This window comes from Lemur catta, chromosome 10 (assembly GCF_020740605.2).
Source record: "Lemur catta isolate mLemCat1 chromosome 10, mLemCat1.pri, whole genome shotgun sequence".
Lineage (NCBI taxonomy): Eukaryota > Metazoa > Chordata > Mammalia > Primates > Lemuridae > Lemur > Lemur catta.
Window position 1 is genome coordinate 65,432,042 of NC_059137.1, and position 17,731 is coordinate 65,449,772.

The 17,731-nt window shown below is 46.0% G+C and overlaps 1 protein-coding gene across 1 annotated transcript in view; it reads right to left on the minus strand.

Moving 5' to 3' along the window:
- APBA1 (amyloid beta precursor protein binding family A member 1) overlaps positions 1 to 17,492 on the minus strand; it is a 60,239-nt gene extending 42,747 nt beyond the window's left edge. The window contains exon 1 of the mRNA XM_045562407.1: positions 16,206 to 17,492. Coding sequence (XP_045418363.1) covers positions 16,206 to 17,405 — 1,200 coding nt within the window. The 5' untranslated portion in view covers positions 17,406 to 17,492. The remainder of the gene's footprint in view (positions 1 to 16,205) is intronic.
- Positions 17,493 to 17,731: the final 239 nt, after the last annotated feature.

Consider the following 17,731-nt stretch of genomic DNA (forward strand, 5'->3'; position numbering starts at 1 on the left):
ATTATAATACTATAGGACAATCATTATATTTTAATTACCATATTTTAATAAGCACCATGAAGGTAGGATTTATGATTAATTTACAGGTTTCCCTCTCCAAATGCCTACTAGAGAGCCTCCCATGAAATATATAAATGTGTTGAATAAATGGAAGGATACACAGATGCATAGACACCTATCTTGTATCAGAGGAAAAAGGAAATGAAACATAGGTTATATACAGAGTAGGTCTGAACACATGTAGCATTGCACTTATGTGCTCATGAGGTCACTGGCACAAGCAGCTAATGGGCCTTCACTGGTTCTTGATCACGGTCTGTTTCCCTTCCCTGTGGACAGCACTTGCAAGGTGTGCATCTCCGTATGATTGGAATAGTATTGTGGATACAGTAATGGGGACAAGTGTTCCCAAAGGTGGCATTTCATACAGACTGTAACTGAGCACTTGGTCATTCAATTCCTTTCCTGCCTGAACATTCTGGTTCTACTCCTTTTTCTATATGGAATTTCGAAGGTATAGTTACCTAGGTCAGGCCGGGGCACACACCCTAGTTCTTCTGGGAAACTTCTGTTTTGAGATTGCGTGGGGCTTCTCAAGTTCCATCGTACTCGAATAGCTTTTCCACTTATGCTATCGGTTTATCCGGCTTTATCTCTTTTCTCAAATCAATGTACATTGTTTCTTTCACTGATCTAAGTTGTTTTAAATTAACCTTATTCCATGTTAGAAATATAAAAGTAAAATCCAAATGTATGCTTAGTTTTTTTTCTTGCCCCAAGACAGGTTTGTGCTTCTGGAAATCGAAACTGGTTAAGAAATCCATAATTATTCACTCTCAATGCAAACTATATTATCAATGTACATTTGTATTTCCTTAATGTGGTAAAGCAGGAAGGGTATCATAGGCATTGTAGGGGTATAATTATGTCATTAAAATGATAATAGCTTGGGCTTAATTGTTTTATATACATATTTATAATGGATTCAATTAATACCAATGGAACATTTTGAGATAACTGTCAGTTAAAACATTCCAACCGTTTCTGTTCTCTGTTTTCCCATAGGCAAAGCCCTTCTGTTCCCAGCCCCAAGTCAGCTAAACCCATGTTAAAACCACAGGGTAAAGACCACCCTGCACCTTAGAGAGCCTTGCACAGCTGAATCTCAAACCGAGGGCGATTTCATCATTGGGGCCACAGAAATAATTCATATTATCAGCATCAAGGGATTCCTAAAGCCACACTCTCAAAGGCAAGGAAAATTAGCCAATTATCTATAAACCAGAGTCATCAGTGTAAGAGTAAAACAACTTATCTGATAAAGCTGATCTCTAAACAAAGGTTATCCTTTCTCCCTTTGCAACAGTCTCACTGTTTTTATTTGGAATGCTGTGCAATCTGGGCAAATGAACAAGCCCTGTATTCACGTCCCCACTTAAGTCCATATGCATCCCTTGATTGTCTTCTCACACTTGCATTCCCAGGCCACAGGCCCTGAGCTCAGTGGGAGGAAAAACCAAAGCCACTTTTAATGTGTACTAAGAGCAGCTTACAGCACACAATTTGCTATAATAACACATTACCTGCTAAGAACAGCGACAGTGACCATTTACAGAAGGCATAGTGTGTGCCAGGCACTGTACAAGGCTACATTATACCCATTGCCTCATTTGCCAGCAAAGTAGCTCCTCGTGTGCGAGGTACTAATCTCGGTTCATTGTTATTAGCATCACGGAAACAAAAGACATAACAGAGCATGGAAACTGGAGGCTGTGCTGACCAAAGTGACTCATTTATTAGAACGTGGAGAATCAGAATGCAGTGCTGACAGGGACACACAACCGGCACAACACCCTTGCAAGCACCCTTTCTAAGTATGTGATTAAACAGCCTTTTCTCTCTCCTGGCCATCTTGGACTTCCAAGCCACAGGCAAACCTGATGACATTTCCTGCCATCCTGGGGGATGCCATGCCCCCCATCTATTCCTGCTGTGCTCAGTTACTCCTACTGTCCAGGAAAATTCAGAGAACAACTCACAATCTGACAGGACGAGGAGAAGAGAACCAAACCAAATGTCATTTTGAAGCCTGAGGAACCACCTACCTCTTCTTCGTGACACTCAAATTGGTACATCCAAAAGTTCTCCATCTTTCCGGGTGCCGTCTGGGCAGCTGGGCCAGTGCTAGTGCCTGCACTTGCAAGCTGAGGCTAACTCCTGACCTCGGTGCCTGTTTGGTGGATTGTTTCCAGTGATGTTAGATGCCCACATCAATCATGCAACTGGTAACAGGAGATGTGACCACCTCCCTGGGTGCCCAACCCCTCTGCACTAACCCCTCGGTGCCCGAGTGGCCCCGGGGAAGTCGTGCGTCACTGGTGGAGCATCATCAGCTGATGCTTCTGACAAGGAGCCGCCTACCCCCCTTGGCAGTGGCACCTACTATTTCTGGGAAAAATAAACTTGGCTCCGAGGTGCTACCAGAAACTTTCACACACTCCAAACTCTGCTACGTTTATAGAACCTGTGAAAAAGCGTCCGACTCATGTGGAAGGAAGGGGTGGGAGCTGGGGAAAAAGAGCTTCGCTCCGGACTGGCATCAGATGCACCTGGGCATGTGGTGAGACCCTGGAGAATGCTGTGGCCAGCCAGGGCCTGGGCCTCTCTCTGGGTCACAGGATGCCTTGTCACGTTTACTGAGCGCCTCTGGCAGCCTGTGCTATAGCCTGAATACAGGGACATGGCAAGCCAGCTGCACCAAGTATGGCTGGAACCAAACCAACAGATCATCCCAAATTGAGTTCAAGAGCTGGACCAGAGCAGACCAGAGGAAGGTCAAGACAGGCATGGGTAGAGCTGAGCTGCAGGGAGCTCATGCACACAGAGGCAGCAGTGGGGTTTCGCAGGTAGAAGACCACCACGGGAAACAGGGCCAGGGAGGGTGCACCCAGGCATTCCCTACTCTCTCCTTGTTGTTCTGGTGTTTCTGAACACTCCTGCTGGCAGTCAGATTGCACCTACTACCACCAGCATCAGTCTGATGCAAGTCCTATAGCTGTCAGCCACCATTCAAGAAAGCCCTTTCAAATTTATGAGCATTGCAGAAGGTATTTCTTTCTAGTTTACAGCACCGGGCATCTCTCAAAACACTTTCTTCTTTCCATAAAAGACAAAAATCTTAGGATGTTGATTCTCCAGTGTCCAGACTAAATACTTCCTACCATTTAACTCTCCCCGGCTCACGGCGAAGCCATTTTCCCCACTATCAGTCTGGAAAATTGCATTGGTTTGGATTTATGAACGGCCCAGGACAGGGAGGCTGAAGCCTTTAAGAGGCTCCACTGCTGCCATGGAAACCCTGTAACTTTTTCAGTTATTAGCCAGAGAACAACCAGCACACATGAGACTTAAAAATTGCCAGACAGACTCAAAGAAAACTGCTAGGCCTTCCGGAAAGTTATAGAACGCACGTACACAGAGCGCCCTATTGGCGCAACAGAACTCTGAATTCCTTCCCGGGCTCTTTTGTTTTCATTGTCTCTTCCCTTTAATGTTCATCCTGCACCTGAAACCTGCTTAATTATTCACGACCCCCTTCTCCATGCCTCATCAATAATGGATGGCATCTGTGATGGAAAACCTCACCAGCCGCGAGAAGGCAGCTGAGACGGGAGCTTAAAGAATAGGAGCCTCACGCCACAGCCACGGGAGAAACCAAAACCCTGGGATGACAGCCAGCCTGGAGGCCTGTTCTCTCCTGTACACACCCCCCGCAACAGCAAGACCCCTTAACTCTGTGCTTGCCAACATTATGAAGTCATGGCACACAGAGAAATGATAATATTCGCACGAGACACTGAGTCAACTGGAGAGGACCTGGAGCCCTGAATGAGGCTGCGCAGGGGTGAAGGCAACATGCCAGGAAGCCCAGGTCACCCCGTCCCCAAAGCTCAGGGGGACCATCCGCACGCTGGTTGAAAAGCTCTGCCTTAACTTATAAGAGTGTCTTCACAGCCAATGCTTTTGGCGACAGCAGTCCCTTGAGGATAAAGCTGAAATCCCTCTCCTTATGAACAAGCCCCATGGATGAGCTTGTTCCCGCAGGACAACAGCCCTTCTCTCCCATTTCCACAGCCTTCCCCAGCCCTGGCCTTCTCTGCCACAGCCACCGCCCAGGTCTGCGAGGCTCTCACACTCCTTCCCTTGTACACCACTTTGGTTTTATGCTCCAGTGGTCACTTGGGGATCTGCAGATCTGCCTACTCTCAGCTAGACAACAACACAAGTGCAGCCCAGGGGGTGGGACTGGCTGACAAGGTCAGTGGGGGAGGGCAGGGCCAGCAGCTGCTCTGCCCTAAATTCCGGCCCAGCAGCTCTTTGCTGGGCATAGATATTGACAGATAGCAAATGTGGTAGGCAGACCTCTCAGATGGCCCCCAGCGAGCTCCACCTCCCGGTATTCAGACCCCTGGGGAATGCCTTCCCTGGGGAGGGAGCGTGAGTTAGTGACTTAGTCTAAGCAATAAAATACTGCAAAGGTGATGGGATGTCACTGTGATTGGGTTAAAAAAGACTGTGCCTTCCATCTTGCTGTCAGACTGTGTGGCCCTCTCATCTTGCATGCTTTATTAGGCAAGCTGCCATGTGGCAGAGGGACCACGTGGCAAAGAACTGACGATGCCTCTGGCCAACAGTCGGGGGGAACTGGGGCTCTCAGTCCAACCACCTGGGAGGAGCTGAATCCTGCTCATAAGCGTGTGAGCTTACGAGCAGATCTTTCCTCGGGACAGCTTTGAGACGACTGCAGCCTCTGAGAGACCCTAATGGAGAGAAATTGTGACATCATCAACGTGGGTTGTTTTATGCCACTAAGTGTTGGGGCAATTTGTAATAGAGCAGTAGACAGATAAGACACCAAGTAAAGATTCAGATGGCAGCCTCCAGGGCTGAGGAGGCTCAGAGGTCTAGTTCGGGGCCTCACAAAGGACTGGCCTACGGGAGACTGGACACTCTGCACCGGCAGAGCCTCCGTCTGTGGCTGCTGTATCCCTGGGGTCTTGCACAGAGCCTGATCTATAAAAGGAACTAAAACATATTTATTGAATGAGTGGATGATAAATTGTAGGAGGCACTTTCAATTTTTGACTAGGGACAGTAGTCACAACTCTCTCTAGCTCACTGGCAAAATGAGGAATAGCGTAGCTTTGTGGTCAGGTGCTATTTCCTATTCCTATAGGTAGCTCGTGCTCAATTAAACCCAAAAGTGTTAGCAGGGGAACAACTATAACAGCTCAATTTGGCCGGGCATGGTGGCTCGATCATGCCATTGCACTCCAGCATGGGCGACAGATCGAAGGTTTTTCTCTAAGAAAAAAAAAAAATAAATAAAAGCTCAATTCAATCACTTCATGGCTGTGGTCCCCGATCCCTGGGCCAAGGCCCGTTATGGGTCTATGGCCTGTTAGGAAACAGGCTGAGCTCACCGCCTGAGCTCCATGTCACACCCCCACCCCCCAGTCTGTGGAAATATCGTCTTCCATGAAACTGGCCCCTGGTGCGAAAAAGGTTGGGGACTGCTGCTTTACAGCACTTTGCATGAAAGACGGTTGAGAACACGTTTATTCTTTTGATATCGTTCATTTGCCTAAGGAGAGGTTTCCCATCCTTTTCTGAGGTCTACTAGGTAAAATACACTGGGTCCCATTTTTGCTGGCCTGGCAGTGGATGCTTTGGTTCTAAGGTTGTGCTTCTGGATAAGTTTCTGGGATGTTGACCTGCAGGGCTGGCCAGTCCCCTCTTTCTAAATAGTCTAAACCATGTAAGAGAACAAATTTGGTTTCAGAGCCAACACTGGGATGTATACTCTTTCACAGCAGGTGAGAACAAACTGAGATAAGGCTGCTTGGAGTCTAGTCCTCCTCAGGCTACAAGTGGAGACACATGGGAGCTAAATATCCTAGGACCACCCTCCGCCTCCCCAAGACTACATCACATTCCAGCCAGGAATTGATCCACTTGGGGAAATCGGGCTCCAACAGAACACATATTCATCCTAAATTCTGTCTGCTTGACTTCAGATCCCATTTCAACTCCATCCCTTGCTATCCAGATCCTAGAAAAATTGTGGCTGGCCTGAGCTCTGCAAGGAGGTGTGGTTCGACAACAGGAAACCTCTGAGTTCAGAAGACCCTAACAAGAATCCGTCACAAAAACGGAATCGTTCTGCAGCAAGACGGTTCTTTTCACTCGCCCTTGTAAGCTTCACAACACAACCGCAAGGTCAACGGGATAAGATGCTGCTAACAAGTCTTAATGAATTAGCATGTACTGTTGACCTTGCTCAATAGTCTCCTAGCAACGGCGGGGAAAAAAAATCCATGTTGGCAGCAAACTGAATTCAGGGCAGGGCAGGGGTGACATCGGTTAACTCAAGCCCTAGATAAAGCCGGGGTGCTGTCTACCCTTGTTACATCATCTTTCTCAAAGTTTAAAAAAAAAAAAAGGTGGGCACAAAAGTGTTTATGATCAGGGCAGGTGTTCACACCAAGCCCTCACTTCCCAGGATTTTGATGATACCTCCCTCTCCGCAAGGGAGTGGCTGGTTTCTGACTAAGAAGTGTTAGTGCTGAAATGGTTTCTCCTGCCTCAAAATACTTTGTCCTTGGTCTCTGGGATCAGGAGCAGGATGCCAATAAAAGGTAAATGTTATCCAAAAGGGGCAGTGCATGTCGCCTCTATCACTACTTAGCAGTTTAGTGTGACTTAATCAGACCAACCCTGGAAAAAAAGGCTGATGACATACTGCTGCTTAAGGTAAAAGATAAGAACTTGGGTCACCGAAGGGCCTGACCAGGATGTGCAGCCCAGTGAGACATCTGAGTGCTGGGGATAGCAGAGGGGAAACAACCACCCAGGGAAGATGAGGAAAGGTTGTTACATCCACTGCTAATTTAGTTTGCCAATGGCCAACCCCAAATGTTAAGCAGGCTTTGACCTCCTAAGGTAACAAACACCGAACTGTGATTCTTATTTCACATGTCCGTAGAGGACTCAACATGTGCAAAACCATCTTTTGCTCATAGTCACCCTGGGAAATAAATCTGATAACTCATTTTACTGATGAGGAAGCGGAAGCCTGGGAGGAAAGCAAGTGACCCCCTCAAGGTAACTGCAGCAGGTTAACCACCAAGCAAAGAGTTACATGGAATGGATACTCACTGAGCCTCCAATTCGTGAGACTTGCTCTGAGAGAGACACAAAAGTAGGATGAGACACTGCCTTTGTCCTCGGAAGACCAACAGTGAATTATAGAGGCAACAGGCTAATACAGGAGATACTAAAGAATTATGTGTTAACCCATAGTCCACAGTTTAAGTAGCTGGTTGCCAGTTCAACCAGGCCTCAGGAATATCTATGCTAAGACTCAACCTCCAGAGATTCTAATCGGGAAGTCTGGAACCTGGAATCTTTGTGTTCAAAGAGTGAGGCCCTGACTTTACTGAATGGCAATGAGATCTGGATTAGAGGTGGGAGCCAATGTGGCAACAAGTGTGGAGTGGAGGCCAGTTTGGGTAAGAGAAGATTTGGCATTTTTTATTTTAAAGATGATCCTATTTATAAAGAAATCACATTTCATAACTCCCCGGGGCTACAAGGGCCCCAGCACGTGACTGGGTTCCACGTGGAATTCAATTATCCATGATGTATCTGTTCCTCTCCCTGCACTGTCTCCTCTGCCCCTTCACAGCCCCCACCTACTTGCAACAGAAAATACCGACAGCGCACAGTTGGCGGGGATGATACGATTTTTCTAAAGACTTCTGGGCAGCTTCTTGACCCCCCACGTATTAAGTGAGCATGTCGGACACCCAAACTGCGGCCCTGTGTGCTGACATCTAACTGCAAAGTGACAACAAAATTCTGTCCGGCTAAATTGTCCATTTCCTTCCCTGCTGTTTGTCCCATCATTTCTTGACAGTTTCACATACAAACTGGTGAGACAATCCATTAAAAAGTTGAGAAAGAGTCTTCTTGGGAGAGGGGTCAGGTGAAGAGAAAAAATTGGAGCCTGGGGGTTTAAAAAAATCAATCTTGCCCGTCACTTTCTTTTATTCTACAGAGCACAAAGTAATTGGAGAACTTGCCGTCTGGTGTGCAGATCAGCGACAAGGTTTGCTCAGGTGATTCCGAGATGTGACAGTCTGATGTGAGCGGGGACACCCTGACAGGCAATAGGACTCGCCTGAAGCTGGACTGACAGGAGAAACCCTAAGGTGAGTTAAAATAATTGGAGATAATATTTCAAATTCAGGAGGAGAGAGCAAAAGCAAGCATTCTCCTAACTCTTTTTGTTTTTTTCATGATTGAAGTGAATCATCTGTTCTTCAAATGGGATTTCAAGGTCAAGCCTTTCCATTTAAAAGACGTAACAGTAGGATCATTACATCTTAAAAAAAAAAATTACCCCATCCACGCCAGGCCCTCACAGTTCACAGAAAAATGCCTCATTCTGTTGCTGTTGTTATTGACAACTAAGTTCTATTACTTAGAACATGACTCCCAGTTGGCAGGGATATGACACTTCACTGCAGATCCTAAGCAGAACGGGCCATGAAATGGACACTGGTTAAAAGAGGTATCTCAGAAACATTTCATTTTTAAAGCAGGGACCACGGCTGGGCATGGTGGCTCATGTCTGTAATCCTACCACTTTTACAGGCTGAAGCAGGAGGATCACTTGAGGCAGGAGTTCAAGACCAGCCTGAGCAACATAGTGAGACTTCATCTCTACAAAAAATTAAAAAAAAAAAAATTAGCTGGGCTTGTAGCCCCTGCTACTTGGGAGGCTAAAGTGAGAGGATCACTTGAGCCCAGGAGTTCAAGCCTGCAGTAAGTTACGATTGTGCCACTGCACTCCAGCCTGGATGACACAGTTTGAGACTCTTTCTCTTAAAAAAAAAAAAAAGGACCATTAACCTACTTACGTACACAGCCCTGGGGAGAAATGAATGCATCCACACTTCACCCCAGCAAGCTTCACTCCCACTGCAGTTAGTATTCTTGCTGCTATCCTTCCCACAAACGTTCTGTGGTTTCTGAACTTTCTAAACAAAGCACACTATCACACCCATAGCTCCTGAACTCTTCAGGTTTTTCATTGTCAAGTGTAAATCTAGTTACCAATTAGTGTTCTTCACCATAAGTAATACAGCCCCCACCTTGACCTACTTTTTATTTCTCTACTCTTGTATGTGTCACGTAAGCCAAATGGGAGTGTGTGTGCTTACCACAAACACTGCATGAAATTCAAATGAAAACCTTAGCACACTAATCTCACCACATAATAAAGCAGTTATTTCCTACAAATTGTACACAGAATGCACAGAAGTGTTTGCCCATCTCTATTTTTCTAAGAAAACAGTAACAATGAGATGATCCCTTTGTGCAATATGTGATCTCTGAAGAATGCTTCCAACTCTTTCATATTTTCCATTTAAGGCAAAGAAATACATGAATGTAGTTTTAAAAGTCAAACAATTCTATACAGGTTATGGCAAAAACCGAAGTCTTTTTCTCTCTCCTTCCCCACGCCATAGTCCCACTCCCAACTCTTCTAATATTTGCTTCTGGTATTTACTTCCATATTTATAAGTACCATGTCTATACTGCCTGGCCTTGATTTGTCAATTTAGACACTATTTCTTGGCTTCTACTATAAACACTAAAGATTTGCCTCTTTTATACTACATGTACCCTCATCCTCTCAAAATTAACTATTTTTGGTTAATCAGTGTTTGCATTGCTCTTCCCTGCTGAGCCACACAAATATTATTATTGCATTTCTTGTCTGCATAACAATTGTTTTTACTGAGGTAAATAATTGAGTTGTTTTTCCATTTGCTTAGTCCCCTATGTACTAAGCAATAATCTATGCCAAACTTTCCTAAAACCATCTGTCGGTACAAGCGTATCAGGAAATCTCTCAGTTCCAGTCTTTCTAGAAACCTAACCAGAGCCCTCCAAGCTCTAGTCCACATGGGGACTGGTGGCTACTGTGGCCTACAGAGGTATCATCCTGGGATCTCCTCATCACCTGGAGATTCCCCTTACTGCATTCCTGTGCCGGATCCCTCGTTTCCTGATCTCACATCTTTGTTCCAGACTTATGCTTCCATTCGGGGAAAGCAATCTTCTAGTAGTTTCCTGAGAAAGAGTGCAAGGGAAGTCAATTTTCTGGGATCCTGCATGTCCGAAAACATCTTTATTCTACCTTCCCAGTGAGCTGGAAATTAGCCTGGGAGAAGGTCCCCCAGTTTCTAGCGTTGCAAACAATAAAGCAGCAAGTTAATTGATTAATTGTGTAGGACAATCCACAGAGATTTATTTCTTTAAAGGAAGATCAATCACCATATCCTGAACTAGAAAAATATCTTAGAAATACTTAATGGCCAAGGAAGGAAAAGAGATGCCCCAAGAAGCATGATTTAAAAATTGACTTTGGAGTTGCTGGAAGTCCACCACGACTGTGATTCCTGATCATCTGTAATCTGTTTTTACCTCTCTGAAAGCCTGTAGGATCTTCTCTTTCTCTCTTCTGTTCTGAAGTTTCTATGGGTCTTTTTTATTTCATTGTTCTGGACAGGTATCCAGTAGACTCTTTTAATCTTGATATTTGCATGTCCCTTGGCTCTAAGATACAGTCTTTCAAAATTTCCCTCCATTTTATCTATGTTCCTGCTGCTTTCCATTCTTTTGCTGTCATTGTTCTACTGCCTTGAAGATTTCAACTTTGTCTTCTAACCTTTCTACTGAAGATTTTTTTTTCTCTTTTTAATTTCTGCTGCCATATTATTTAAAGAGTTCCTTTGTTTTAGAATGTTCTTTTTTTACAAATGGCATCCTATTTTAATTTAATTGCTCCCTTATCTTCTACTTTTTGAAAATATTGATTACAAGTGTTCTATAGTTTCCTGCTTTGAGCACTGCCTTTATTTCTCCAAGTGTCTTTTTGCATTTGCTTTATGTCTTTGTCTCTCATGTCAGACATATTCTTCAAATGTCTGGTGCTCATTGCTGTTCATTCATATTTTAAGAGTGGGTCCCCAAAAAGCCTACTGGAAGATCATGAGTGCCAGGAGCCTTTACTACGGAGTGATCAGGTGAGGATCCAGGTGTTGTGCCGGGAAACCCCCAAACATCAATATCTGTAGGTATTTTCTTTTGGACCTGTCTCCTCAGAGAAGAATCTCTAACCTGCTGGGGACTGGAGGTCCCAGTGGGTTGGGTTCTAAGCTTGACGACTAAGAATTCTAAGGCATTCTTGGGATCTCACTGCTTCGTAGGCCCTCTGTTCCCATTTCTAACTGTAGCTAGCGGCCCTACTTTCAGTGCTTCTCTGGTTCACCCTTTCCTTATAGAAGCCTCTCATCTTCTTTGGGGAAGAGGAGTCACCTGCCTGCACAGGCTGGACAAGGCATCGGGAAGTCTAATGTCTATGACAGCCCTTCCAATAATCCTCTTATTTCTTCAACCACACCCCCATATTCCTGCTGCATGAGCTATCTGGTGTCTCAAATTCCCAAGCCTTTCTTGGGGGTGGTCTACTGCACAAATCCTCACAAACACTTAGTAGAAGAGAGAAAACAGAAACCTCATCAATGTATTTGTCAGAATTGACCAGGCTGTGCTGTAACAAACCACCCCAAAATCCCCACGGCCTGAAACAGTGAGGGTTGATTCTTCTCTCACAGCACAAGGTCCCACAGAGGTCAGCAGGGTGCCCTGCTCATCGTGGTCAGGCGGCACCTGTGCTGACAGAGGCTCTGCCATCTTGTGATGCCGCCATCTTAACGTGAGGGGGTTGTTTCCATGGGGGAAGAAAGTGTGGTCTTAGCTACTCTCACTTAGAAGCAACACACTTCAGTGCTCACATTTCATTGGCCATGTCTAAGTTCTAGGGGATGAGGAAGTACAATCCTTTCTGTGTTTGAAGAAAGAGAAGAACTGGAAATACTGGGAGCATTAATACCTCTACCACAGCCAGTTACCACTTTGGTGTTCCAAAATTTTGTTGTTCTCATCTGCTGGTATTTCCTCTCTCAGTCTTTGTGCATTACTTTACTGTCACTTTATTGGAGTTTTAGGAGAGAGGAGAGATAAACACTATTTGAAGCTGCACAACACACCACTCAAAGGAGCCAAAACCCGCCCAATCGCCACTGGGTGCTTGCTATATCAATCTCTGAGTCTACTGTCATTTTGATTTTGCTGTCTACTCAGAATGAGTCTGTTGCCTAAAGAGATCAGTAGGCTGTGGCTTTTCAGAACTGGTCAGTCATTATCAATATGTTTCAAGAGGGGGATCGGGAGACAGTTATCAAACATTTACCTGGAAAAGTGAAACTCCTTCGTAGAAGGCAAAACACATAAATATTTCTTCAAATTTTTATTATTATTTTTTTCTTTTTTAAAATCCTCGTCCATCCTAATTTGTCCTAGAAATTTTTAGAAGACAATTATTTTCTCTCAGTGCTGAGCATTTAATATGTGTTTGGTAAGTTCTTATGGATGAACAATCCCATTTTCTCATTCTATACAACTCACTAGCAAAGAAATGCCAGTCTGCTCCAAGTGTAAGGTGCAGAAGTTCTGGGGGAATTAAAAGTAGTGTTAAAAGCACTGATTTAAATATTAGCAATGATCTCTGGTGAGTGGTAATACAGGTGTCTTTCATTTCCTTACTTGCTTCACTGTAGTTTCTGATCTTGCCATTTTGAGAATGTGCTGCTTTTATAATAAGAATTCCAGAGTCCCTTCTGCAGGTCTGCTGACGATAATCACAGTGGGACAAATCCTTTTGTTAACACTGTATTTATGCTAATAAAAGATTTAGTTAAGTCTCAAATCCACAGCTCTTACATGGGGAAATTGCCCAGATAATACATTTTTTCCCTTTAAGTCAGTTGTTCTCAACCTTTCATGTGCTTAAGAATCTCAGGGAGAATTTATAAAACATAACAAAAAGACAGGTCACTGGGCCCCATATCAGGTATTCTGGTTTGGAAAGGAAGGGCAGTAACTTGCATCTTTAATAAGTACCTCCCAGCCAACTTCAGACCACACTGCTTTTAATAGCGCCTTTCCCTTTTGGTAACAGCATACATGGAGAATGAGTGTTCAGTAAATATTTTTTGATGCTGAGGTGGAAATCAACAGAACATATATATATTCCTCCCCTCCCATGATATCATCAAAGCAAAGGGATAGCAAGTGAAGGTCTTTCCTATAAATATGGCATGACAGATGAAATACAACCCACAAATTCAAATGGTTTAAAAATGACTGGTGGAGTATTTTAAAGCACAAGTTTTTGGTTTTGCTTTGTATTAACTATTCATAACCCAGTAAACCCTACCTGCTGATTTCTTAGCATCAAGCTGGATTTCTGACAGTGTGGGTTCCTAAAGAATCCTTCAGTGTTCTATAATTAATTCTATCTTTTGAATGAAACATCATGCAAGAGACTAAGTTGTTCTCCTGGTTCAATGAATAAAAGCCAGCTCCTGGCCCTACCATGGCTGTGCTAGGGGCTCATTGTGAGGCTGCAATGTGGTTAAGCAGGTCATTTCAAGGAGCTGATACAACTGAGAAAGCTGAAGGAAGAGGCCAGCATCTGGACCAACTGCTCCTGTAGCTTTTCCTCTGATGGCTTTCCAAGTTTCTAGAAGGATGTAAAAACTGGCCTCTTGCCAGCTCCCTACTTTTGAAAACCTGCTTCATTTCCACCTCATTTGCAAAATGCTGCAGTCCCTCCTAGCTAGGAGGAACTTGGAGACAGCTGGAAGTCAAGGAGAATTCTGCATGTGAGTGCACCTGTTTTTCACTGAATCAGAAGCCTAGAAAACAGAGAAGAGCTACAGGGCAAGTCTGAACTAACAGAACCAATGCTGCCCCCTTGCTGGGGAGGATGCAATTCCCTGGCCTACTACTGGTTTCCAACCTTTCCTTAAAGATGACAGCAGTTTAATCAGCTGACAGAAAATGTTGACTATTACTAAAAGAGGAGGTTAATGCTACCTCTCTGACCTGCATAGCCCTTTATATATAAGGAACATGAACAAATAGTTTACAATAATGGTTTCTCACTCCAAAAGATACATATTGAGAAACAGCCTGATGCACTCATAAAATGCAGAATTAAAATGAAATTGATTTTAACCTCTTGACCCTCTCTTACTTCAAGATCCATTTTTAAATGAAATTGCTTAAAAATTATTCAAGAGAATGGAAAAGTGATAGTCGAAGTAGACAGAGAATCTTTACAGCAAGGTAGCAGGAGCAAAGGTTAGTCTTCTTGATTTATTTTGAACAGATTGTGACACCTAGGCTGGCTGTTATCAAATTTCTTAGGTATTTCAAAAATGGAAAATAAAATGTCAACAGTGGCATCAATAGCTTTGTGTTACTCTTCACAATGAAACACAATTTGGTTTAAAACTGAAAACATGTCTTTTGTAAAGTGGGAAGGATGCCCTAGTAGGACCAGAAGTGAAAATTAAATACCTGTGAAACTCACAGTGAGGCACAGGGTGGGTGAAAAAAAAAAAAAACAAAACAAAACTGCAGAAACCCCTGACAGGAAAGGGCTCAGAAGGATTTCATTTCCCAAAGAGAAATCCTAAACCACCTATCCCACATCTTTAAGAGATTGCTTTAAGGCAGTGGTTCTCTAATTGTGGTTCTGGGACATCAGCAGCCTCACTTGGGAACTTGTTAGTGACAATGCTGAACTTTATCTGAGCCCTGCAAAGGGGAAACACAAAGAACAAAAGACATTCTATAACAAAGATATCTGCACCCAAATGTTTATAGCAGCACAATTCACAATTGCAAAGATGTGGAAACAACCCAAGTGCCCATCAATACATGAGTGAATTAATAAAATGTGGTATATGTATACCATGGAGTACTACTCAGCTATAAGAAACAATGGTGATATAGCACCTCTTGTATTTTCCTGGAAAGAGTTGGAACCCATTCTACTAAGTAAAGTATCCCAAGGATGGAAAAATAAGCACCATGTGTACTCACCATCAAATTGATTTCACTGACCATCACCTAAGTGCACATTTAGGAATAACATTGATCGGGTGTCGGGCAGATGTGGTTAGGGGAGGGGATGGGTGTATACATACATAACGAGTGCGATGCACACTGTCTAGGGAATGGACACGTTTGAAGCTCTGACTTGGGGTTGGGGGACAAGGGCAATATATGTAACCTAAACTTTTGTACCCCTACAATATGTTGAAATAAGAATAAAAATAATAATAAAAAGAAAGAAATCCCCTCACCCTTTTGTGTCCTGGGAAATGGCTTACAGCAAGGAAACCCCCTTCCCCACATTACTTAGGTAAGACTCAAAGATGCGCCCTTGTTTACCTGTGACAAAGCCAGACACAGACCCTCCAAATTCCCATTCTTTGTTTCATACATGATTAGCTGAACAGCTTGTTAACCAAGCTTTGGTTAAGCTTCTCTCCTTCTCCCAGGTGCATGAACTCTGGTCAGCATACAACCACCGCTAGGATTAAAGTCTTAATGCGTTCAACTCACATCCTTTCCATCCCACTTTCTCACACCCTGTTCTTTCTAGCCTTGGCTACTCCTTCCTGTATATATAAAACCGTTTGCCTAACCCTACAGGCACTTGCAGATCTTACGGTCAGAGGTTCTCCCACGGCAATAGCCTCCCCCTAATGGAACAGTACCGTTCTCCCCTTTGCAATAAATCCTTTCTAATAAAGTCGCTCCTTACTCAACCCAGACTTGATTTTTATTAACATTAGAAATACCAATTCTCGGGCTTTATGCTAGACCTTCTGAATAAGAAACTGAGGGGTGGGGGACGGTGTGCCCAGGAATCCATTTCTCAGCAAGCCCCCAGGCACAGTGTGGGAACCACCGATTTTCAGCGTCCCGCTAAGGGTCTGATGAGCGCATTCAGCACTCCCTCCCGCTGGTGTAGCACTCACGGGAGCATACGTGCAGGCTGCTTCTGAGGCTTACGGTGGAAAGGTTCTTAGCGTCCCCACAGACCATTTATCCCATAAAGTCATTTCCCAATGCCACACAAGGCCACAGAGCGCCACCTCCCCTCCCGGCCGCGCGTGGAGCTGAGCGAGCCCGAACCCAAACACACTTACATCTCCGTCCATCGGCCTCTGGTCGTCACAGTCCCTGGTGGGGCTAATGTCCTGGCGCATGACCCAGATGGGCTCTTTGGGCTCGTCGGGGGTGTAAGGCGAACGGATGGTCCTGGTTTTCACCTCCTCGATGGCCTCCTTGATGTCCTTGATGGCCAGCGAGATGGCATCCCTCTTCTCCTTGCTGTACCGCTGCCCCACCTCGCCGCCACCCACGGGGCCCACCGCGCGCTGCTGCCCCGCGGGAGCCTGCAGCCCGGGGCTGTCGGGGAGATCTCCACCCGGGGTGGGGGCGCGCTCCAGGTCCTGCTCGGCCTCGGGCATGTCCTCGGCCGCCTTGTCCAGGCTCTGCGAGCTCATGCTCTGCTTGACCTCGGCCACGATCTGGTCGATGTCCTCCTCCTGCTCGTAGCTGTCCATGCGCGGATAGGGCGCGAACTCCGCCTCCTTCTCCGGGCTGTCGGACTCGCCATCGGAGCGCTCGTCGTAGTGGTGCAGCCGCGCGCCCAGGGCCTCCTGGCGGTACGCGGCCGCCTCGTCGCGCTCCTGCTCGTACAGCCGCAGGCCGTCGCGCGCGTCCAACTCGGGCGCGTCCCCGATCTCCTCGTACACGTGCTCCTGGAGGCCGCCGTAGTCGGCGTAGGGCTCGGCGTAGGGCTCGTCCTCGCCGCGGTGGAAGAGCCGGTGCGTGTAGACGTAGCCCGAGTAGGCCGCGTTCATGGCCTCCTCGTGCTCCAGCGAGTGGAAGTGCAGGTGGTTGGGCAGCGCGCGGCGGTGCGTGGCCTCGGCGTGCTCGGCCTCCGCCTGCTCCGTGTACTCCTCGGCCTCGGGCCGGTACTGCACAGCGTACGCGCTCTCGTCCTCGGGGTCCTGTGCGCGCTCCGCGTCGTAGCCGTCGCGGGCCGCGGCGATCACGTCGCCCTCGGCCGTGTCCGTGTGGTTGTGGAAGCCGCTCTCCGTGCTGGCCGAGCGCGCCAGGCACTCCCCGCGCTCCTCCTCCTCCTGCGCGAGCTGGGCGCGCGGGTCCTCGATGGCGCGCCCGCGCTGGTGGCGGCCCGCATAGTGCTGCTGCTGCGGCGGCTGCTGCTGCTCCTCCTCCACCTCTGGATGCTCCAGGTCGGCCTCCACCGATTCGTTCACCTCCCCACCTGCCGCCTCGTCGGTCACCTCCACCTCCGCGGAACCCTCCAAGTGGTTCATGGTGGGCGTCGGGGACGGCTGGGAGAGAGGCTGGGCCCGGCTCACTGCGCTCTCATTTTGCTCCACTGGGCTGGGAAAACAAGAAGAGGAGAGGCTATTACGTGGTTCATGCTGTAGTGAGGCAGAGAGTACCAAGATAGCCATAAAAACAGCTGCTATTGATCCCTTTTGAATCTGGGTCAATTAAAAAGTGACTGCAAATTTAAACTCAATCTGACAGCACGTACATAGCTCATTTTCTTCATAGCATGCATCATAATTTATAATTACATATCTACTTGTTTAATTGCTTATTGGCTTTCTCCCTTCCCCACCCCTTAGACTGA